General features: G+C 34.9%; 1 protein-coding gene and 1 long non-coding RNA gene across 4 annotated transcripts in view; one reads left to right on the top strand and one right to left on the bottom strand.

Annotated features, from left to right (window-relative positions):
- Positions 1-26,658, bottom strand: part of LOC121736851 (solute carrier family 41 member 1-like) — a 93,209-nt gene that overhangs the window by 24,759 nt on the left and 41,792 nt on the right. For 2 of the 3 annotated variants that reach the window (XM_042128303.1, XM_042128302.1), the window contains exons 2-3: positions 12,307-12,399; positions 1,351-1,484 (exon numbers count right to left, since the gene is read on the bottom strand). In XM_042128303.1, the coding sequence (XP_041984237.1) occupies positions 1,351-1,484; positions 12,307-12,397 (225 nt within the window). In that variant the 5' untranslated portion in view covers positions 12,398-12,399. Of the gene's footprint in view, positions 1-1,350; positions 1,485-9,100; positions 9,392-12,306; positions 12,400-26,658 lie in introns of those variants that run through there. The other variant, XM_042128304.1, reaches the window with a different exon arrangement.
- Positions 9,722-12,313, top strand: LOC121736856. The gene is made up of 3 exons (XR_006037071.1): positions 9,722-9,897; positions 11,946-12,041; positions 12,259-12,313. It is a non-coding gene; the product is annotated as an uncharacterized LOC121736856 (long non-coding RNA).

Genomic DNA, 26,658 nt, shown 5'->3' with positions numbered 1-26,658 from the left:
GGAGAGACGGGGGACATGCTGAATCAAAAAAATACGGGTGAAGCCAAACGAGCGAAATTTTGTGAGTCGTGAGTCGCAGAATTTCGGCCGCGTAAATATATTTTCATACAAATCATGACTCACAAAATTACGCTCGTGTGAATCAAACAGGACTTTTGTATGAAACTGAATGCAGCAGAATTTCTGCCGGCCGAAATTCTGCGACTCACAATTCACAAGTTGCGCTCGTTTGGCTTCACTCTTAGTGAGCGCTCGGGGACTGCCGCGGTAAAGCTACTTGCATAGCAATTTAATCAACTTATGTAATTATAATTCGCATACGTCTAGTCGCACGCACACAAACACCGTACCGAAGTCTGGCAACGCCGCACCGACCGGTCAGAGTGAGGGGGTTAGGTTTTTTTCGTTACGGAAATTCTTGATACGGTCGCCGCGTAGAGAGCCCGCGATAAAAGCTATGCGATAGCTTACAGGCTGCAACCACGGAGCCTTATGCTGGGTAATGACTCTGGGGCTCAATTGGTTGAGTGTGTGGCAGCTCAAGCCGGGGGACGCGGGTTCGAATCTCGCCGACGGAACAAAAAGTTTTCAATGTTCCCGGGTCTGGATGTAATATCTTATCTTATATCTTTAAACGAGCAATTCTTGTATATATATATATATATATATATATATATATATATATATATATATATATATATATATATACATATACATATATATATATTTATTTTTATGAAATTTAGTATACATATAGGGGGTTTCGGGGGCGATAAATCGCTCTAGCTAGGAATCATTTTCAGAAAATGTCTTTTTATTCGTGTTTTATCGATAATCGATAAACTGAAAAATATGACTCTTCCTGACATCTATTGGCGAATAATAATACTATTTTGTTGGCAATTAATTGTTTTAACGACCAGCAGATGGCGTTATTAAGTAACACGAAGTCAATGAGTGTTTGCTATGCCGAGCAAAGCTCGGTCATCCAGGTACTGTATAGTATAAAAGTATTAAATATATTTCCGTTGTCTGTTATCTGTAACACAAGTCCTTCAGGTACTTAGACTATTTAGCACGGGGCCAGACTGACGTGGTGTGAAGCGTCCATAGATATTAGATATTATTATTAATTAATGATAGCCACCAAAGCTAAGATTAATTTTAGTGATCGGGTTAAAATATTCATTCATTTACGACACCAAAATGGTCTACACTTACTGTAGAACGAAAAAACTAATATTTTTTACATTTGTTTTGAATGCACGACAGTTTACACCGAGCTCCGCTTTAGGCAACGTTCGTGATCGCTTGTAATGTGGCAACGTGTAGAGGCGGCATAACACTCACCCCGGACAGCGGCTGTTTTTCGGCGTCGGCGTCGTTGAGGCGCTTGTCGGAAGCGGGCGGATCCCCGGGGCTCTTCTGATCGATATTGTTCACTGACGCCATGATGTACCCCGTGTCCCCGTTGCCAATCTCATCTGAAAGTAATAACAAACTCATCAAAAAATTGTCTCAATCTCGCGTGAAAATACCAATCTGAGTCCCTAATTTCGAGCAAGTTAACAGGTAAGCAAGTGCTTTTTTTGGTGCTTGCCACCGAATATTATATATAAGAAGATTAATTATTTGACAAGCTGAGCACTGTTGAGGCGAATTCGCTTTTACATGTTATGACTTATGCCTGCTACACACGTTCAAATAAGCGAATGTCCAATATTAGGTATTTGATTATTTGCAAAAACAACTATAAATTGTTTTACTACTGTGGAAAAATAGTGTTATAATAATTATCATTTCAATATGAAGTTTTAAATATTTTAATGAAACATATTACTCACAAGAGGTCTGCCGCGCAAGTGGAATTCAAAATACTAAATATACTTATATTATGTATTTTATATTATAAGTACTAAAGATAAAAAGTAATCGAAATTATTAAATACAATATCAATGATTTAATATTGGCTTATTGTTGATAAATAATCGATTGTAATGGCAGATAAATAAATTTTGTAGATTGACAACTAAAATAAAAATGTTATTGAAAAATATTTCATGACCGATTAGAACGACTAGGTATCTAAGAGCCTGTCCACGCGGGCATTGCGTCAGCGTTGCGTCGACGCAGCACTGCCATTTGACGCATAGCCGGCCACATGGGCGCTGCGTCATCGCAGCGTTATTATATGTATATAAGGCGCTGTGATTGTTGCAACTACGAATCGATTTTTAAAAAATCGATTTTTTTAATTCATCGAAACCCTTACAATCGATTTAAAAATATCGACAATCGAAAAAAACAATCGATAGTTCGATTAAGCGATTTCGATGTTACAACACTACTCTCCAACCGTCTTACGGTTTTTCGATCAGCACGAGAATCTGACGCAAATTTCACAGTTTTTACCCATCCCACAAAAGTGCTCAACGCCGCTAAAGAAGTTTTCACTTCAAAAATATATGACACGGCTGCCGTGTCATCCGCACTGAATCGGTGTAATTAAAAATTGCTATTAGTAGATCGATATGAGGCACTAGTTCCAATTGAATAGATATAATATAATTATTAATTAATTATAATCGTTACGTGCGCACTCATCATCAGTATTACAATTTACCTCGAAAAATTAGTACCAGTAGTATTCTGTATATCAGAGGCCGTAGCTAAAGTCCCTTTCGTTAAAAACGCTGAGGAAATTCGTTATCAAAATGTAAGGGATTTGATATGTCTTCGCAAGCGAAATGTCATTTAGCGATGACTTATGTCAAACCGCATTACATTTTACTTTACATTTGATTACGAATTTCGTCATCGTTTTTAAGGAAAGCTATGTGTCTAAGGGGGCAGGTTCGTCTGCGGTAGCAATAGCTAATTTAGTGTAATCACCAATTTCCGTTCAAATATTTGTAATGCCCCCTCCACACTCACAAACTTCAAACGAAGGCGCAAATCGCAATTCTTGTATCAAGGGTATCGTTGAAAGGGTCAATGTCAGTAAAACTAATTATTGTGAAAGTCATTAACTTATCTACGATATGTCACGTGTATCGGTCTACTGTGTGCACGTTTGTTGATATCAGTTCCAGTGGCACAATGCACCGATTATGTACAACATTACAAAAATTTAATAGATAAAAGTGCTTACACGTAATTAGAAATAGTTTAGCTAACCAAACGGTGACAGCGGCGATAGAACGCGTTCATTGACCAGACCTCTAAGAATAAAAAAAAGTAGTTATAAAAATATTTTGGACTTTTGGATTTTTTTGATGATTAATTCTTTATGCTTTTTTGATGAAATAAAGGGGCAAACGAGCTAACGGGTCACATGATGGAAAGCAACTTCCGTCGCCCATGGTCACTCGCAGCATCAGAAGATCTGCAGGTGCGTTGCCGGCCTTTTAAGAGGGAATAGGGTAATAGGGGAGGGTAGGGAAGGGAATAGGGGAGGGGATTGGGCCTCCGGTAAACTCACTCACTCACTCGGCGAAACACAGCACAAGCGATGTTTCACGCCGGTTTTCTGTGAGCCCGCGGTATTTCTCCGGCCGAGCCGGTCCATTCGTGCCGAAGCATGGCTCTCCCACGTAATAATGCAAGTTAAAATTACTGTAATTTTATAATGATATAATCGGCAATCAGGATTACTTTGTCCTCATGTTTCGAGACATCAAACCTTTACTCGCCGAGATTCTTACAATATGCTTGAAACATTTTATGTTGTGCTAATTAAAATATAACACTAAAGGTCTGTTTCACCGCTTCCTTAAATTAAGTGCCACCACTTAACTTGACTGATAGAGTATGAAGAATCTGTCAAATAAGTTGTGGATAACCTATCTGGCACTTATTAGGAAGTGGTGAAACAGGTAGTTAATTAATGTCCTAATGAAAAACAGTAGTTTGCAGAATTAAGAAACTTGCCTCGACGCTTTTATTATACTTAGAAAAGCTTAATACAGTTAGATTCAGGATCAATTCAGGTTGAAATTATAATGCAAACTGATAACGGAATATTAAATATACCTTTTTATTATTTTTTATTTCCTACAAATGGTGTTTCACAATATTTACTTCAACAATGCTGAATGATTTATTACCAAATCAACGCGCATACCATGGCGTTCGGTGAAATTATGTCATGCCCAAGGTTCTCATAACAATAACCACTTTACTATTTCCAATTTTTGGTAAACAATGAAAAATAACATTTCATAATAAACGGTTCATCACAAAGTTTATAATTGGATTCTTAAGAACTAACACTAGAAGTAGTTAAATAAGTAATAAAATAAAAGTCTAATTATGAAAAAAACATTTTCACAATAATAATTATTAATAAGGAACATTGATGGTGATAAAAATATGTTATGCTTGTAATGTTGTGTTGTTATCTATAATTTATTATTCCAATGCGGAGATTTTAATAGTTAATACTTTCTAGCATTGATTAAAGTAGTTAATTCAATTGGATATCCTTTAGTTCTTCTATCATAGAAAAGTTTGTATAATTTGTTTATTAAATATTTATAATAAAAGCTGTTACCTTTATAAATACACACACATACACACATTATTTTATATAGGTAATATTTAATATTACATTTTTCACTTGCACTTTAACACCAAACGAATCCAAAAGTATAAGTATTAGTAAACGTACACACACAACCGAACAGAAAAACCAACTGAGATAAATACATTGAAATGTGATTTTGATTTAATTTTTATATTTCCTTTAATGTCTGAAATAGATATTATTGTCTCGTTACGGGGAAAATCCGTAGTAAATTACAACATTTTGTTACCGCCGCAGACGGGCGGCTGTAGTTAATTATTATTATAATATCAACAAGTAATTATTTTCTAAATATAATAACAATAATTCTTATTGTTTTTTGTGGTAAACATCTGAGTACATAACTGTACTAATGTATGATAAATACATTGTACAACTTAGAAGTTCTCAATGTAGCTATAATATGAAGATTTTTTTTCTTTTTGAAATGAGTAAAAAAATATCTTGTGTGTGTGTGTTACACAATTTTTCTAGTTTGTACTACTTTGTTTTTTTTTATGAAAATCATGATATCTAACAAAATTGAGTCAGATATCAAGTTTTGAGTTGGTCAGTCATTTTTAGGTTTGAAGATAATTATTGAAATCAAATAAGCCTACTGCCAAGTGCCAATTGATAGTGTTCTAATCTACATAATATCTAAGATTATATTGCGCATATTATTATTATCTCATATCTCTGATATTAAAGAGATTATACATTAGATAAAGAATATTTTTTCATATTATTTTTCCTTTTAGTTTTCCACGATACACTATGCAATCGTTTATAATAAAGTATCGAAATGTTTTCTATAACATGAAAATAATAAATACGTGAAATTGCACATTCGATCAAGATATGTATGTAATTTATATTTACTCAACGGATATGTGTAAAAAATTAATATACTAACAATTAATCATACACTATGCGATACAGATACTATAGCGATGACAAATATTTTTCTTAGAATTCATTTTTTTTGTGTAAATTTTAATTCGATTACTAACACCCTATTGTTGAAGATTGCTATCCGTAAAATGCGCCATCTAGTTATCAGGAATCAAGACCAATGTCAAGATTAAGATTTCCATGAGAAAGTTAAAAAGTGTTCTAGAATGTGAAAACAATTTCTTTTTACATGACTTATGGCCGCACTCAGAGTGATTATTAAATTAAATATAGATTTTGACTCCATAATTTTTTGTCAAACTTTTATTTTATAATATGTGAGTACCTGGATGACCGAGCTTTGCTCGGTATAGCAAACACTCATTGACTTCGTGTTACTTAATAATTAAGATAAGATTTTGATTGTATTTTGATATTTGATTGTATTATGTTTCAAGTGTAGTTAAAATATGAAATACTAACATGATTCAAAATTATTTATGACTTGATTGATACACGGTACAAAACTATTAAATACACTACTTTATTGATTCTACTTCTTACAGCGTACTAATACGAATAAGCTACTTTAATATAAGCAACTTCCATAAAGAAGAGGAGGTTTATATTCGTCTCCTTCCAGCTTCCCGATACCCGTGGTGTGACGTGTGCTCGCCATTTGCCAAGCTATTTCCCAGCGTGTGCGGGCGCCATAACACCGCTATTATGTATGCCGCTTTATAATGTTTCAGTTTATCTTTGTTTATTATTATTATGTAGAATGTTTAATGCTGGGCTTTTTTATTTCTCACGGTCCATCAACGGAACATGATAATTGATAACACAGTATTTAATTTACATTTTGCAGCACAACACCACAGTTTTGTATCACAACTGTCCTATTTCTAACTTATTGCGATAACAACTCTAATCTGTTCAATGTCCATACTTATATTAATTCGAAAGTGTGCCTGTTCGTTAAGGGGGTGGCAGACGTGCGAGTAACTACGCGGACTTATGGCTCGACGTCCTTAATCGCCTGTGTGTCAGCAAAGAGCCGCGAGCTGTGAGCCTGGGGACATGGTAATCCAGTGTGAGCGATTCTCGTGTCACGTGTGTCACGGACGCGAGCCGAGTAAGTTCGCGAACTTAAAACCCGCATGCTTTAAGTTCGTACGTCTATCAAGCACTTAATTCCTCTTCACGCCCAAACCGCTGAACCAATTTTGCTGGGCATGGAGATACATTTGAGTCCCGGGAAAGTACAATTATAGGATACTTTTATCCTGGAAAAATGTACGGTTCCCGCACGATAAACGAATTTTGAGGTAACGGAGTGGCGGGCGTCATCTAGTTTAGGCGCTCCCTCTACGGAGATTTACCGTTTTTAGAGCCTTGTTAACTCATAGTTAGACGTTAGTTCCTTTCATATTTTTTAATTTTCTATTTTTGTTTTTTATACTCATGATATCAGCTTCAATAGCAATACCGATTTATTTAAATTCAAGCATACATTCAGTACCTCCCTAGTATTTATAAATTACGGGTATTTGAAACACACGCCAATAGTGTTAAAATAGATCGACAATTTCATTAACTACATACTGGACGTTTGATTTTTTTGGGTCAATTTTGAACTAAGATTTAAGTAAAATAATCGGCCAAGTGCGAGTTGGATTTATTTTGTTTTTAGTATTTTTGTTATAGCGACAATAGAAATACATAATTTGTGAAAATTTCAACTTTTTAGCTATTACCGTTCTTGAGTTACAGCCTGGAGACAGACGGACAGACGGACAGACATCGAAGTCTCAGTAATAGGGTCCCGTTTTTACCCTTTGGGTACGGAACCCTAAAAATAGGATTTTGGCGTGATCTTGCCAACGCGGCAAATGTATGGTCAAGGTCGTTTGCTCAGGGGATGACTTTAATATTATAAATTCGAAAGCCTTTATTACCTCTTGACGCTAAAGCTACTAAACCGATATGAGAAAATCATGATTATAATCATAGAGTCCCTGAAAAGGACATAGGATGGTAGGTTTTATAGCTAAGTTAGATCAATTCGTATCCACTAGTCTAGGTAGTATTATAGTTATTGAGATAAACACGTAGGTCGTACTCGTAGCTGAAGTTATTTTTTACCTAATAGGGATGATGACAAGGTCAAAGATTAGCGAATTTTGTTAATAAAATAAAGAAATCACGGTGAAAATAAAGTGTTCTCAAAATTACAGCTCGATAGCATTTTTTTTTTTTGTTATGCGCCTTCAAAATCAAGTCGATTTTTTTTCAATTAAATTTCTTAATATTTGTATACCAATCGATAACTTATGCAATTAAAAGCAACTTTTGTTACGAAACCACTTTCATAAACGCAATATTTAATATACCTATCGAACAAAGTTTTCTCCCGATGCGTATAAACTACGAAAGAGTGACGTCAGTCTTTCGTAGCACTTTGTATGGAGCGTTTCGGGCAGGTGTATTTTATGAGATGTTTGAATTGTCATATCTTGGTGAATTTTTAAGCTATCAGAGTCATTCTTTCAGCGATGTTTCTATTCTTTAAGGGTCTTTCAAGTACCAATAAGAAAAAAAAATAGTCATTAAGCCTATTATATTATATACTTTTGAAATCGTTGAATTTGTTGAACTTTTTTCTTGTCGTTGATAAACCCGCTATCGATTCTTTTGGGTTTTTATTTTCACTTTATAGATTTTTAGAATTTTTACTTACCTTTTTAAATCCATATCTACTTTTTTTAAAGCCCGGTAGCTACGAATTCGTATAGCAATTACGTAGTCAAATACATTGTATTGTCACAAAATGATAAGAATTTGATTGTAAATAGGCTCGAGATAAGAGATAAAAAACCCATCATAGCATCTTAGGGAACGTACCCAGACTTTTTTTTTATGAAATAAGGGGGCAAACGAGCAAACGGGTCACCTGATGGAAAGCAACTTCCATCGCCCATGGACACTCGCAGCATCAGAAGAGCTGCAAGTGCGTTGCTGACCTTTTAAGAGGGAATAGGGTAAAGACGGAAGCGTAAAGGAAAGCGGTATGGAATATCCTACTTTACCTTACTAACAGACGACGCTGAGATTTTAAAATAGATAATAAGTTAATATAATTATGTTGTCTTCGTGTCATCTTGTTTAAAATGTAGTTACTGTAGTAGTTAATTAAATTAACATCAGTAATTATAATAACTATTTACAGCTTTAAAGAATTAACTATAGGTAGGTCACCATGCATTTTACTGTGTTTTAGGAGTACATGTACAGTACAGGAGTATGTTTCAGGAGGAAAATATTGTATACAAACCCTTCTTCCTTTTTTTTTAATTTTTAATTTTTATTCAGAAACACAAATACCATGTCACTACCCTTCTTGAATTTTTAGCCATTTGGAAAAGGCATAAGAAAGCTTTAACACTGATTATAAAGTAATAAACCTATTCCTAAAATCTTTCAGCTGTTTTTGTTGAAGAAATGCTCGTTGCCTATGAACAATAAGTTTCAAGTTTCATCGTCAAAACTCAAAAAGATGTAGGGTGAGGATTCTACGTTTCTTACGAAAGTAAAGTAAGAAACATCTAAAATAAAAGTAAGAAGAAACCATGAAATATTACCAATGGCAGTGTATCCATGGAAGCTCCTCCAATACTTCGTGACAGCCATCTCCAGGCTCGAGTTAGCCATGATCCACAACTACACCCCACACCACAACACAACACCACTCCCCACAACACCACTCCCCACAACACCTTACAACACGACCGACTGATCACGAGACTTTGCTAAATCACGGAAGATTTCAGTTTCCGCGACAAAAAGTGCACTACATTTTAATTGTCAATTGCGTCACAATGCTTTTTTCGAGGCTACAGATAAAAATGTAAACATCTCACGCACTTATTTACATTATTAACATAAATTGTACAAATTATTTCATTAAAAAATGTGTAACAATTTTGTAAACACAAAAAATTATTGAAACACAATAATCTCTTTTACAATTTACATTTTTAACACTTTCAATGCGAATATATTAATTACATTTGTTCAGTTTGTTGCTATACCGCGTAATGGTAGACTGGCTCTAAACGTGCCAGCGTTTGACTGTGTACTGGCGATAGTGATGTTTACCCGCATTTAATAATGATAATGCCAGTGCCGGGGTTAATTATTAGGTTAGGGGGTATTTTCCGGTTATTGGTGTCAATAATCTAGTAATAGCATTGTCAATATTGGAATTATTTTAGGATTAATAGTGTCAATCCAGTAATATAAAGCCACGCTTAAATATAATATGTCTTGTGTCAATATTGGAATTATTCTTGTTTCTGACTGTTTCATAAAGTATCATTATCATAATATCAGTATCGTTAAGCTTGACACCAAGATTCATTATCGTAGAAATGACAAGGTAATATTTGAATATATCATTTCAAATTGTTTAATTTCCAAATAATATTAGCTCGATGCACTCCTTCACCATATAAACTATAACTGTGCAAAATTTCAATCACCTACGTTTCCGCATTTTTCGTCAAAAGGGATCCAAAGTTTTTCGCTCGATATGCAGAATATCTTGTTAATCTGCAGTTTAACTGGTTTACGCACATTAACAGTAACATAATAGATAAATCAGGCACAGGCAATCAGGCAGTGATTTTAGCTAAATTTATAATATTAAAGTAGCAGAACTATGCAGTTAAAACGTGGTTTCTTTCATGTACACAGTTGAGTTATCCTACTACACGATATTATATTATATCAGAATTGTGTATTAAAAATACTACTTAGGTATTTAGGTGTTAGTTTATCGCAACGTTTTTGAAAGTCGGTCAAGACTCAAGTTCAAAACGTGCATAATGCATATATTACAGCAATAATTGCAAAAGTTAGTTGTACTTAATTTTTTTTTAATATCTATGGACGCTTCACACCACGTCCGTCTGGCCCCGTTCTAAGTACCTGAAGGACTTGTGTTACAGGTACCAGACAACGGAAATATATTTAATACTTCTATACTACAGTGTGTAACAAACATAAGTGATAATACTTTAGGGTGTGTACATGTTCCTTGTAAAGAGTTCACTGTGAAAGTAGCAGCGCTGAAAAACGAAAAAAAATTTTCACTTTTGTATGGGCAACGGCCCGAGCGTCACAAGTTTCCCCATACAAAAATGAAAAAAAAAATTGGTCTTTCAGCGCTGCTACTTTCACAGTGAACTCTCTACAAGGAACACGTACAGACCCTAAAGTATTATCACTTGTTTTTGTTACACCCTGTATACATATTTTTAAGATTTTTATTATAATATGATACACATATTTAATACACATCCAGACCCGGGAACATTGAAAAACTTTTTGTTCCGTCGGCGGGATTCGAACCCGCGACCCCCGGCTTGAGCTGCCACACACTCAACCAATTGAGCCACAGAGGTCGTCAATGAAATAATAAAGGCTTTTTTGAATAAATTATTGTGGTTTTTTATTCGTACTTCTATACTAATTATAATGTAAACTAAATATTAAACTTCATGGCAACACTGTCTGTGGTCTGCATAATTGCTGTGCCGATTAATAATTGCTGTGCCGAACGCCGATTAAAATCAGTTCAGTGGTTTTCTTGTTGTCGCAACATCAGCATAATTTTTGCCAATCAGTATTTTATGAAATTTTCATATCTAGCCACACGTGTTTAGATAGATCAATGAAAAATAATATTTTTTCAATGCAAAATAAATAATGAGTACATAGTTAAATGATAATAATGAATGAAAAAGGGATCAAAATTCGCTTCTAGCCATTCGTCCCACTGCACTGGGACGAAAAATTATGGACGAAAGGCTCAACTACTCAAATTAATTAAGTTAGACTTTGTTGTTTGTTTAGAGTAATTTTGTTACGTATTTATTAAGAAGCGACTAACCCAAAATTGTCGATTTAATAATTTATTTTTATACTTGAAAATAATGGCCGAATTGTTTCATTTTCTAAACATAGATACTACATTCTATTTCCGAGAATTTGATCTGAGCGAAAACACGATATCTTAAACTCAATGGAAAAAATCACAAAGATACATCATACCACATCATACATTGCCATAAGTCATAACTCATAAGTCATAAGTCATAACCACAAACTATATAGAATGCTAACGCATGTCATAACCGCGCATTAAAGTAAGTTAATATTTAACACATTGTATAAAATTCTATCATTGAGACACTGACCTGGCGGATTTTTAAAATGTTGTATAAATTATATTTATCGAGTTATTAAGAAAAAACCTTTGGAAAAAAAACTAACTTGGCGATGATTTCGCTCCGTCCTTTTTCACCTGGCATATGAAAGACGGGCGTGAGTGTGAAGAGAGAAGGACGATGTTTGATTTTTTGAACTAAGTTGCGCTCACTATAGGTGCCCAATAAGCCTAATCTCTCTTGTCTGTCTGTCTAGTGTCTACAAGGTCGTCTGATTGGTTCTACGCTGTGGGTCAAGGTCTCAAGCCATTTCTTTCATTGAATGACTTAAAAAGTGACAGACTATACAAGCGTGAGTTCTCTTGTGTTTTTTCTAATATCGTTGTTAATGTTTTGACTGGTAGCCAATCAAATGCGCTGCTATAATTTTACTCCTGCCGCAAAACCGGAGGCACGAACAATTTACTTTAAAAATGACACAGAAAGTATTTAGTACGACTGTAGTTTCAAAGTTTACATTTCACATTTATCTTCTTTTGTAAGGATAATAATAATTGATTAATTTGCAGTTTGCTCTGAGACGTAATGAGTGTAGAAGATGGTGGGGTTCCACTTACCGCTGATGGTGTAGACGGGGCCGCCGTTGAGCTGGGGCGAGTAGTCTTCGACTTTGTCTGATGGCTTGACGGCATCGGGCGCGCCGACCATGCCTGGAAAAGAGGAGAACACCATGTCAAAACCACCATGTAACCATGTCTAAACTTGTCAAAACGGTGATTGGCGATGAGTTGATAAAGTAATGACTGATGACCGATGATGAGTGATAAGTGCTGACTGCTGACTGATCAGAAGCTATCCAATCGTATGGATTGGATTCCATACGAATACATAATACTATAAATCTTTTCACGCCTAAACCGCTGAACCGATTTTTCTGAAATTTGGTATGGGGATACTTTAAGCCCCGGGAAAGGACATAGAAAAAAAAATAAAATTGTTTTATTTCTGAATAAATTTGAATCAAATATTTTCAGAACGTTGAACTACATGTTGCCTACCACCGGTTCGGGAACTAACCCGGCGAGAAGAACCGGTGTAAGAAACTCGAACGGGGCCACTTTTTAGTAAAAAAGTGGAAAATTTGTCTTTTAAAAAAATAAAATTTACATAGAAAACTTGTTATCCCGAAAAATTGTACAATTCCCGCGCAATGAACGAATTTTGGCGCAACGGAGTTGTGGGCGTCATCTAGTTAATGTATTTGAATAAAATATTTTGTAGCAGACCAGCACACAATTTCAAATGATGCTTTTGCAGTTTCTGAGATCGACAAGACAAATACAATTATACAACGCCTGAAATGACGTCAGTAGGCTTCAGCCTGACCGAGCATACAACTTAACTCGGGCGGAAGAACTTCCTTCGTGGCTCCCAATCATATTTCCACCATTTTAAGCCCGGCCGCACATTTTCCGAAATTCTGATCAGAAAAATTCGGACGTCCCGCCGCCGGAACGCACTCTGTTGTGCGTATGCGGGGTCCACAACATTTTGTTGTGGACCCCGCATACTATCAGAATTCTTACGTGTCAAAATGTATGAGCGGGGCGGGGCGTCCGAATTTTTCTGAGTAGAAATTCGGATAAGGTGTGGCAGGGTTAAATGGCAAAAACACTGTATATTAAAAACAATACAATCCAAAAAAATATTATATTTATGCCAATGGGTCTTAAGAGATGTGATAGTTGGTAATAAAATAATCAGTTAATTATTATAATAATATACTGCAAATATAAATAAGTAAGTATATAAAATTAACCACAAATATTTTTATTGTTTACAGTAAGTATACCTTACCATACCCACAGGTATTTTTCTCACAGTTCATTTGTAAGGGTTCAATATTTTCTGTGACTTGTAGAGGAAAGTAAAGCTAGGTGCATGATGTTGCTATAATTTTTTTGTGCTGATTTATTATTCTAAGATTAAGCAATATATTTTTTAATGATAACGAAAATAAATTGTAATTAAGTAAGCTGTTATTTGTTATAACCGTAATCGTAGAAATTATTGTTAAATGACGGCATATTTCACATTTTATTTTATAATACCTACTGATATGAGGGTTGATAAAAGAATTACAAACCTATAATGGTAGCATTTCGATAATACTTGGTAATAACTTAATAAGTAAGTAATAAGTAATAACCATTCATTTTATCTGATATGGATATTTTCAGAAACGTTTTCCAACAAGCCAGTTGCATAACATTTTTTAAACGGATGATTCAATGCCAAAAAATTAAACGAAATTGCAGAAACCTCTGACCAAATAAAAAGTCAGAAACGTATAAGAATTAGAACCGTTCCAGAGGTCAAAAGTACTAGTGGACGTAATAATATATAACGACAAACTGATGGACACTATGGCGGACGTGACGACGCGACGGACGACGCAACGGATAATTGAAAACATACTGCTTGCCTGTCGCCAGATACAAATTTCAATGAAACTATATTGACTGGGAGTTTTTCCGGGAATGTGAAAGAGTGCTGTTGTGTTTTTGTATCATTTTCCTAAAATTGTAGTATCTGGGTTTTTAATGTATAATATTGGTAGAATAGATATTCGTTATCGTGCACAAGTGTAAACAAATGCTACAACTTCCAGAAACGTGTTTTTTGTGTTCCCTCCAAAAATCCGTCGAAAGTTTCAGTAGGTAAAGCGTCTACCACTTTACTAAATTGACCGACTTGACTCCTTGACTGCTTTGACTTTTACAGACTTTGACTAGACTTTAGAGTTTAGACATGACGATATTATAGTAAAACGACGATGAAAATTGTTGTAAGAAAAATATTGTTTTCCCGCCATATTTTACTTGACAGTTGACACTGCCCACGGTTAAAAAGCCGAGTGCCATAATAAAAAAAACACATGACTGTAACCTTAGAGTATACATTAGCAAGCTATAGAGCGCGCGCATCGCTCGTTCCTCGTTGTGCCGATCGTAAGCAGAAGTTCTATAGATACTTGTCAAACGTATAACGCAAGTCTAGTGATGTTCCATGCGCCATCGTTTGACGCTTATAGGAAAATATGTTCACACTCGTGCTTACAGTTCATACCTTGTTAGAAGCACTCTATAGCTTGCTATAATGTTTACTCTATGACTGTAATATAATAAAAAAAAACAAAAATTAAGAAATAAGGTCATAAAATATTGACATGTTGAGTCACTGTTATTTTTTTTTAAATGGCAACTATAACCTTTAACCTATAATTGGTAGGTATTTGGTAGCAATAATTATAGTTTTGTTAAAAAAATGCAATTCTATGTTTCCAGAAACACGAAAAAATGAATCAAAACAGTTCGAAGAATTTCGGCTTATGTTTATATCCTCAACAACATAGGTATATGTATATTTTAGACTGTCTCAAACAAATTATAACACATAATACTTTTAAAATCTTTTTACGTTTTATTTTAAAAATAGTAGCATTAAAAACAACGAAATTCCCAGTAGTACTCTGTTATTCATATTTTATTAAATTAAATTACTATTAACTATATTAGAATAACCAGAACAGACACAACAGAATTAAGGAAATATCAAAATTTGAATATTCTAGTATACACGGTATACACTTTTCATTAATGAATGATCTTTTTTTTAGGACGCTTCACACCACGACAGTCTGGCCCCGTGCTAAGTATCTGAAGGACTTGTGTTACAGGTATCAGACAACGGAAATATATTTAATTTTTTATGTTTATATTTATACTATACCTACATAATATATATTTAAAGATCATTGATAAGAATTCTCCGAATACATTACATGTTAAAAAGCTTAGCTTGGCTTTTTTATTTTTTATTTTATACATGCCTAATTTTGTTTTGATTATTATTTTTGTTTACGTTTGCCGAATTCAAGGAAGAGACGTACCTGATTTACTACTCACCTACGATGCTACGTCTTTTCCAATGAAACTTTCTACTCTTATTATACCATAATCAGGACAATTTAAGGTGGCACCAGTGGTCATTGACATTTCTAGTCTAGGAGCTATGTAAAAAAAATAAAAGTTCCCAGTATTGTTCTCATAGAAAAAGTTGTTCATTTTGACGGGCTCATTTGATGGTTTTAAGAATAACGGTGTTCACCCGAGCAACCTGTATAATATAAAGTTTTAGTGATATAGATTAGTTTTGTGTATTGATAAGTTATGTTAAGAGCGCGTACCCGCCTATAAACTTTTTAGTTTGGCGGGAAACTCGTTTAAGCCACTTTTGTAATGTTTTTGAATAAACCATAAAAAAAACATCTGTCAAATCAATGCTGTGGATTGCAAAACGCATATCAGAAGTCAGATTGCGGTCTGCTTGCAAACGAAAGTCCAAGGAGAATCCGGTCTAGACCGCTACAGACAGAATCCGCGATTCGCTTTAGCACAATTTGGACCAATGAAAATATTATGTATTATTCATAAAACTGATATTAAATAGTTATTGGAATTTGATACAATCGTAAGCATCTGTCGTGTATGACTGTTATGTAAGTCGCTATATTTTGCTGACGATTTGCATATTATTATAAACGAATTTTGATAAACATTTATAAATCAAGACGCACTCATAGAATAGGCTACTTGACCTATATTCAATTTCATTGAACAAATGCATATTTCTAGTAGAACTTGGCCTAGGCCTTATATTTCACCCTTATCATCAAATAAAAGCTTATGATTCATAAATAAAGTCGATTTGAAAAAATGATTTTATGAAAATAGGATTTGTACTGACGAAAACGCTTTTGCGGTACTTCCGATTTGGATGTGACGTCATCATACTTGTAATTTAATATCTTTTATTTATCGCGCTCGTTATATGTAAGTTTATTTGTTCATAAATAATAAGAATAAGCCTAGAAAGATTTGTAAAATATATTTTCTTGAATAGTTAAAATAAAACATCAGTTTTATATTTTATCTCCATTTATTGTAGACGGGAAATGAAATGGCCAAAACTTTTCTCCAAAAGTTTTCAAAATTACAAATTATTTCTAATTTCTTATTTAATTCTTTTATAATTTTTGGGCACTTTTAGACTCGTACATTTAGCTCACAAAAAATGTTCAATAAAGAGAGTCTAAAATACAAAACGTATGACGTCATACTATGGCGGACAGTGTTTTCGGCGCCATTTATAAGGCATATTTTTCAATCAACATTTTTATGGGTTTCTACTGTGTAAAATATTAAAATATTAGTTTTTTTTTTGTGAAAATGAATGATTAAGAAGCGATTAGCATGAAGAAAAAAAATTGGTCAAGTAGCCTATTAGATCGGACGCACTATTAATTTATGACAATAAGCTACTACAAAAAATCATACTATTAGTAATCGCTATCGACGATACCTTATATGCATATTATTTTACATACCACATTACATACAACATATTATTAAAAATTGTTTAATTTTAAGCTATAAAATAATTGAAAATTGCATGACATCAAAATTCATACCCAGCTAAAAAATAAACTTTTTTTATATTTTTTTTCATCAGTGTATACACAGTCTTATAGAACCCATACAAGAGCTACGGCAACAGGGGTGACTTTTAGAGCGGAAAATATCGCACGTGTTTGTTAAGAAAACGTTGATTTTTTAATTAATTATTTTATCAAACTTTTCGTACTCAGAAATGTCAGAGCTTGGTAACATAATTATTCAAAGACGAAAAGTTGAAGTTGAGTTTAGTAAGTTTTGTTTTGTTCTTTATTTTAGGTAATTAGGTAGGTACCTATTTAATAATTTTTCTATATTATACCCAAGTACATACGTAGTTACTAATTTACTAATACCATAAAACCACGTTTCTAGATTTTTCTTTCTTAAAATTGATATTTTAGATGTTATAAATCATCCTTGTTAATTATTCAAACGTATTTTTGCATAAATGAATAAAACATAATAATGATATGCTAATTACGAGCGGTTGCTAGAAAGATTCAATTAAAATATAAGATTTGGTAGATCAATTACGTGTAATTTGCGAATGTGAATTGTGATCTACTGTTTATTGAAGTAAAAAATCCTAAGCGGCGTTCTGCACTCTTTTTTAACCGGCTTCAAAAAAGGAGGTCATCAATGCCACCCGTATATATGTAATATTCTCAGAACAGGGGAGTGAGCCAAAATCTTTTCGTTTTCGCTTCGTTATAGAATCGCCGATGGAAATGTATGGAATTGACATAAGCGTTCGTTATTATGACGTTGACGTTCGACTCGTCTTATGTCAATTCCATACATTTTGATCGGCGATTCTATAACGAAGCGAAAACGTAAAAGTTTCGGCTAAATGGCGTGGCACTTTTCGTATAAATGTTACTCTACAGAATGAAACAAAACTAAGCGGGTCCCTAGACGATCACACACCATATTTATTGAACAACTTATTTGACAAGATTGAAAGGCGGACGCATTCAATATCAACCCTAGCCGATCAATGATATTGTACAATATCTACGTAATATTGCACAATAAAATTAATCGTCTTTCATTCATTCATTCAAAAATTTTTGGCCTTTCAGCGCTGCTACTTTCACAGTGAACTTTATTTAATTATTATTTATTATTAACACGCTTGGACATATTTTACGAAGTCTCTAATTAGCACCCTGAATACTTACTATTATCGCATATAAGTTACTGCTATTTACAGATAGGAATAATATTGTAACAGTTCTCTCAGTTTTGTTCTTAGCTAATGAACCACGTTTATTATTCAAATTCACGACATTCATAAAGATCATTAAGATGATGATGATTTCAATAAATAACCTTGAGGAAGTACCTTGTAACATTGAAAGTATAATGACGTTTATTTCAAGATGTGGAAGTCTGAAAGGAGAGTGAACATGAGTTTGCTCGCGATCGGACAGTCCACAAAAGCTGCGTGACTTATCTTTTTTATCTTGATCGTAATATTTTGATCTTGATTTTTTAGGGTTCCGTACCCAAAGAGTAAAAACGGGACCCTATTACTAAGACTTCGATGTCTGTCCGTCTGTCTGACTCCAGGCTGTATCTTAAGAACCGCTATAGCTAGAATTCTGAAATTTTCACAGATTGTGTATAATATCTGTTGCCGCTATAACAACAAATACTAAAAACAAAATAAAATAAATATTCAAGGGAGGGAGAATATAACAAAGGTGATTTATTTTTGCTATTTTTTTCTCGATGTTACTAATGGTCAAAGATAGGCACTTGAAAATTAAACTAAATAATTAAGGGGGGCTGCCATACAAAAATTAAAATTTTTGGGCTATTTTTGATTATAAATGCAACAGCTATGCCTACGACCTACCTTTGCAACAACATACAATTTTCTCAATAATCAGGGCGAACGAAGCGAGCCCTACTATATCCCACAACTTGAACATTTTGTGGTACACTTTACGGAAAAACTAACACGCCTACGAGTATTGATTTGTGCTTTAACATAGTAATTTTTATTTATATGTAGATGTGTTATCATCATTCAGTCAAGGTGTGACGACGCGAGCCTTCACAAAGCTCGCTTTTGCTAGGTATCGTTTATAAACATATTGTTAAAATAGTTCAAAAGCCAAAAAAACGAAACGGGCAATAGAATAGCTCGCTTCGCTAACCCAGGACAAAGTCCTACGTTTGACCACATCATGGTGACCGAGCTCTGTTACTCCGAGTGTCAGTTTCGTCTTAACAGGGGAAATTGAATTGGCGGTCGCGGACAGTAGTTTGGTTACATTCGTAGTTATTTTGCATGGCATGACCGATCCGACGGTGTAAGGACTAAGGATCACTTTGGTAAAGTTCAGAGGTAATATAATTTCAGACGAAGAAAAGACTTAAGCTGTATACAGTGCACAATTAGGAATACAAGCAATGCGGAAGCATACATGGGTTTTAACTTTTAAGCCATAGCAATAATATGACCAAATGTGCAATAGTTAGGAACCTCGCTGTCAAAGTGTCTTATTAACTTCAAATCCTTGGTTTACCTTCCTAGGTATGGAGTTTCATAAAATCCGTCCCTAGCCTGTGCCTATTCCCTATAAGGAACCTTCCAAATTTCAAGTTTTTGGATACTATCGTGTGTGAGATTTTGTGATTAATGAGCTAATCTTAACAGGGGAAATACCAGAGTATTTCCCCTGTTAAGATTAGCGCTTACATAAGTCTGGAGATTTTATATTTTACTGGTTTTTATTATATTGTAAACTATCTTCGTTAGCTTGATTTTCTGGGTTTGAAAATTAGAAGTTGGCCAATCCTCAAGCCCAGAGTATAAGCACAGAAAATTTCAACAAGATCAGTCAAGCAGTTTGAAAACAAACACTACGACACGAGAATTTTGATGTATCCAATATCCATACTTTATTATTATGTGAAAATGCGTCTGTCTGTCTGTTACCTTTTAACGCTGAAACCACTGAACCGATTTTGCTGAAATTTGATATGGAGATACTTTGAGTCCCGGGAAAGGACATAGGATACTTTTTATCCCGGAAGAATTTACGGTTTCCGCGCGATAAACGAGTTTTGGCGCAAAGGAATTGCGGGCGTCATCAAATAAGATATAAATTCTTACTCTCAGTATTTCCGCAAATGACTAACAGGTTCATATGACATAGATATATAGTGAATAAATATCACTTTATATGCATAGGAATACGGGACTAGCTCCGGCCATTGACTCCACCATCTAAACCTGTTATAAACAAATAATTTGTTTATATAAACAACCTTTACCCAATTTAGAAAAAAAACCGGTAGCGGTTCGCAAAACGAGAAATACCTAATTTTTACGAGGCCTGTCATGTAACAAACGTCTGGCCCTCGGATCTGGTAGGTTCGGATCAAAATGTCCACAAATATATTATGGACTTTGTCATGATGACGCATCGTTCGCTATAGATGAAAGAAAGAAAGAAAGAAAAATCGGCCAAGGGTTCCGTACCATTATGCATTATAGAGCAAAAATATAAAAAAAGTGTTTTTTGTATGGGATCCCCCTTAATTATTTATTTTATGTAAATTTTATTATTAATTGTTAAATTATAAATACAGAAATACATAATCTGTGACAACTCTCTAGCTATTACCGTTCTTGAGTTACAGCCTGGAGACAGACGGACAGACAACGAAGTTTAAAGTAATAGGGTCCCGTTTTTACCCTTTGGGTACGGAACCCTAAAAAACTATCCATAAAGAGGGATTATGTTTGACTAGATGACTCCCGCGCCAAAATGCGAGCCGTCAATTTTTCCGGAATAAGAAAATCCTATGTCCTTTCCCGCACTTAAAGTATGTCCATACCAAATTTCAGCAAAATCGGTTCAGTGGTTTCGACGTGAAGAAGTAACAGACAGACAGACACACTTTCGCATTTATATAAGTATTAAGTAAGGACAGTGGACACTTATTACATTTAAATTCAACTAGCTATTTGACCGAGCTTTGCTCGGTATTCGATAAAACACGAATCAAATTACATTTTCTAAAAACGATTCCTAGCTAGATCGATTTATCTCCCCCGAAACCCCCTATATACTAAATTTCATGAAAATCGTTGGAGCCGATTCCGAGATTCCAATTATATAATATATATACAAGAATTGCTCGTTTAAAGATATAAGATATAGGATCCAGCTATCTCTTCCCATTAATCCATAGATCGTTTGACAACCAAATGTAACATCAATCTTTCAAGACTGTTCTTAAATCATAACAGTCAAGGTTGCAATTACAACCTGTCGCAATTCAACGCTTCACCGCTTCTGTCGAAATGCACTTTCGAATGGGCCTTAAAGACCCTTAGAAATTTCGCTGTCGACAGCTTTTGATGCTAAAATGTACTGACATTGCAACATCACAACTTAAAGGTAAACCCATTACCCGTATCTAATTTTGTATTACATAAGTGTTTTGTATTGCTTTTCTTTGTAGGAGTTATTAATAATCTTATATCTTTAAACGAGCAATTCTTGTATATATATACGATAAATCGACCTGGCTAGGAATCATTTTTAGAAAATGACATTTTATTCGTGTTTTATCGAATACCGAGCAAAGCTCGGTCAAATAGCTAGTTACTTATTATATGCGAAAGTGCGTCTGTCTGTTACCTCATCACGCTTAAACCGAACCAATTATTTTAATGAAATAGACCAGTGTTTCCCAACCCTTTTCAGCCACGGACCCCCAGGAAGTAAAGCACAGTTTTCACTGTTAATAAAATAAAAGTAAAAACAAAATCGGATTACGTATGGTTCAGAGATGACACCGCGGACCCCCAGGGGTCCGCGGACCACAGGTTGAGAAACACTGAAATATATATTAACAGCCTGGGAAAGGACGAATGATAGGTCATAGGTTTTCATCCGGGAAAATTAGCGGTTCCTGGGCGATAAACTATTTTTCCTCAACAAAGTCGCGGCAACATATTAACATTGTGATCAACGGCATTTTACATCAGTTTGACCTTATTATGTTATTGTTTAAATCGAAGACTGAAACGCAATTGCTAGATTAGGACCAATTAACCATTTAATAATACAAAAAGACTATTAGCAAAGAATTAAATCGATAGTAATTATTATTAAGTATCTGCTGTTCATTCATTAATTTATTAACAACGTAAATCGGTAATCTTTTCTTCCAGATTTAGAATTAGAGGAAAAAAAGTAAACATAACAATAACATATTTTACATAGCCAGCAACATCAGCCTCAAGTAAAAGAAAATATCAGATAAAAGTAAAATAGATACAAAATTGACTGGATGACATAGAAAAGCCTGCTCTTTCGAAATGGTAAATATTAGCTTCTTGCCAGTTGCCACTAAGACATCATTTAATAGCTGTAATAAATGGTTCTGGAATATCATATTATATAGGCTTATTATATTATTATAAATGTATTACTTGTAATCTTATCTTATATGTAAAATTCTCATGTCACAATGTTAGGCCGCGTACTCCTCCGAAACGGCTTAACTGATTTTAACCAAATTTTATATGCATATTCAGTGGGTCTGAGAATCGGCTACTGGGTACTTATTATATTGATAAGTGCATTTGTTGAATAAATAATGGTAAATTATTACAACTCGAGACTGACGGTGACCATTGTTTGTGCGACGGGATAGCGATGCATCGCTATCCCGTTGCACAAACGTGCAACGTCCAACTTGATGGCCGTTGCCATGGTGACATACTTACTTATTTAGTCACTTCAATTATAATAATGTGGGTAATGGGCGAAATACTTTATAATATGGCAAAGAAACGTTTGCCGGGGCAGTATTATTAGACATAGTATTATTATATTAGTATTACTTGTAATCTTATATTAACGGTGAATATTATTATTATATTGTTGAATCACTGTAAAACTATTATAACAGATAAAATTAACAATATTTCGCTATCGATATCTCAATAATTATTATTGGAATTTACACTTATTTCCTCAATAAACTTACTGATTTTCTCACAATTCCACTATTCAAGACAGTAGCTCTAATCATGAGTAAGCTGGTTTAGTAATGACATGTTTCCAGTAGCAGTGATGTTATAGTGCAAAGCAATTGGTAGTTAGCTTCTTTACAATACGCTGACGTTTTACACAGTAACAACTATTAGTTAAAAGGTTACTAAAATCAGTACTTGTAGGCGCGTCTATACGTGGGAGAGCCATGGTTCGGCACGTATGGGCCGGCTCGACCGGAGAAATACCACGTTCTCACAGAAAAACGGCTTGAAACAGCGCTTGCGCTGTGTTTCGACGAGTGAGTGAGTTTACCAGAGGCCCAATTCCCTTCCCTATCCTCCCCTATTCCCTTCCCTTCCCATCCCTACCCTCCCCTATTACCCTTTTCCCTCTTAAGAGGCCGGCAACGCACCTGCAGCTCTTCTAATGCTGCGAGTGTCCATGGGCGACGGAAGTTGCTTTCCATCAGGTGACCCGTTTGATCGTTTGCCCGTTTGTTTGTCTTTCATAAAAAAAAACAATTCTGAACCAAGTCGAAATAAATCGATGAGCAATTTAAGGTAGAAAATATAAAGATAACTAGCTGTCCCGGCAAACGCTGTTTTGCCGTATAAATTTGTTTGAGTTAAATTCTTTTTATTGGCATATTCTTATTTCTGTTCCTAGACTTATTCGATTTCCTAATGTGGAATTACGATTTAGAATTTCGTGGACTAGCGCAAACGTGTGCCTACGGGTGCATAATTTCAAGATATTATCATTTCAGACAGTCTATCGCGTTTAGTTAAGATATTTAACTGTTTACTATATCTATTGCCACATCCTCAAAAATGCAATATAGCCTCAATTCTCATCTTAATGGTACAATAGTACACCATCAACGAGTCGATAAGTAGCGAGATTACATAACATTTGGACTTTGGTGCTGCGCCAATTCTCTGACTTACTGAGTTATAATCATGAGCTATATTATGTATTACTAGCTAAAAGCCGAGCTTTGTGAGGGCTCGCGTCGTCACACCTTGACTGATTGATGATAAGTGATAACACATCTACCTATGTTGAAGTTAAAGTTGATGTTAAAGCACAAATCAATAGGCATGATAGTTTTTCCGTAAAGTGTACCACAAAATGTACAGGTTGTGGGATATACTAGGACAATAATTCTACTTCGCTCGCCCTGATGTATGCCAAACAATAGAGTAAACTGTAACAGTACCCCGCAAACGATCAAATTTGTTTGACAAACATGTTTGATGTAATTTACGTTTTCATCAAACAGCAGCGCAGACGAACAAACGTGCATCAAACAAGTTTGTCAAACAAGCTACAATCGGTTTGAGATCATGAGATATTGTTTGACAAATACAGCGGAACACGTTCAAACACGTTTGTCAAACGCTACGCCAATGCAAATTTTCTTCAAACAGCTCAAACACGTAGATTGTTTGACAAACGCTCCAAACAAAGCTGTACACTATCAAACTGTTTGACAAACACGTAAAATTTGACAAACAATTTGATCGTTTGCGGCCTGCGGGGTACTAAATGCGCGTAACGCGGCATTGTATTGTTTCCTCCATAGCTACCTGAAATAACGGTAATATAATGTTTAGCTCCCGAAGTCCGAACCAGGCGGTTTATATAGGCTACTGTATGACTATGATTATTATTATCTTATCAGATCATTGACGTATTGACGTACAAATCATAGACGTCGTGTATCATAATCGAAATGTACGCTTGCACGTACACACGTGTTGCAAGTTTCACATAATATTTCGAAATAAAATAGACGTGTATAATTTTTCGAAAGACGTAGTTATTAATTTACTGCGAAACAATCTGAATGTGTAAGTGCAAAATGCAAACATTAAAGTATTTTAAAATTCATCTTAAAATGTAAGTCCATAGGCACAAAATAGGCATTACTTTCCAAAAAGAAAGATCAATCTAGAATCTATCTATACTAGAAGCATCCAGCAGCAGCTAATATCAGGAAATGTGTCTAACAACGTGACTATTGGCGGCCATTGTGAAAATCATAATCGACAACAATCAACGCACGCGTCGATTTGTTTACTAATGTGTGCGTTTGTGAATGAAAACATTACCTAATGCTCTACATTTATCGATGATATTTTGAATTCAAATTGCAATTACCTTTTTTTATGAAATAAGGGGGCAAACGAGCAAACGGGTCACCTGATGGAAAGCAATTTCCGTCGCCCATGGACACCCACAGCATCAGAAGAGCTGCAGGTGCGTTGCCGGCCTTTTAAGAGGGAATAGGGTAATAGGGGAGGGTAGGGATGGGAAAGGAAAGGAATAGGGGAGGGTAGGGAAGGGAATAGGGTAGGGGATTGGGCCTCCGGTAAACTCATTCACTAGGCGAAACACAGCGCAAGCGCTGTTTCACGCCGGTTTTCTGTGAGAACGTGGTATTTCTCCGGTCGAGCCGGCCCATTCGTGCCGAAGCATGGCTCTCCCACGTCTAAAAATTATAATAATTACCTTAAATAAAATTATAATAATTGGTGTGAAGTTCAGCAAAACGAATTATATTTTGGATGTTTAATTTACTGCCTAAACGTAGAGTCGCTTCTCAGGCAGATAAAAATAACGTAACTGAAAAATTCATACTGACTATTATAAATGCAAAAGCCTGACAACAGATAAATAGAAAGATTAGAAAGAAAGACATTCTTTGTATCTGTCTGTCTATTAATTATTATCTATCTGTGCACACATAAAAATCAATCAATAGGAAAGATCATCGAAATACCTACTTTTTTTCTCAACGTTATTATTGAGCAGTACTAGACATTAATCAACTAGATGATTATTGATTATTGTTATCGGCCTAAATCGATAAAGACAATGTATTTGACCTCTGCGTTGTTGGCATATTCCGAAAATAAAACGTACTATAGTTGTGGCACGCCAAATTGACTAAATTACAGCCAATGCACAGAGCGCGACTAACAATGTGCCAATATTAATGTTATCCTTCGATGAATGGAAGAAATTGAAAACTTCGAGTGCTCGAGAATATCTTCATTTTATTCCAGAAGAAAGGTTGGATAATTTTGGTCAAATTCTTGGATAGGTTAATTCCTATGTTTACTAGTGGAAGCGTTGTATGAAACTACCAACCTTATTTACAACTAAACAGCAGCACTCCAGGAGTGTCGAAAGAGGTGAAAGCAAAATAGCAGGGGAGCAGGTGTACCTACTTTTTAGGGTTCCGTACCCAAAGGGTATTTGTTCCGCTATCGTGTATCGCGCGGAACCGTAAATTTTTCCTGGATGACTCTCCTAAGTCCTATCCCGGGATACCAAGTATCTGCATGACCAAATTTCATCAAATTTAGTTCAGCAGTTTTTTTTTTTTTAATGAAATAAGGGGGCAAACGAGCAA

Source organism: Aricia agestis, chromosome 19, assembly GCF_905147365.1.
Source record: "Aricia agestis chromosome 19, ilAriAges1.1, whole genome shotgun sequence".
NCBI classification, from domain to species: Eukaryota; Metazoa; Arthropoda; class Insecta; order Lepidoptera; family Lycaenidae; genus Aricia; species Aricia agestis.
This window is presented reverse-complemented; position numbering and strand designations above follow the sequence as displayed.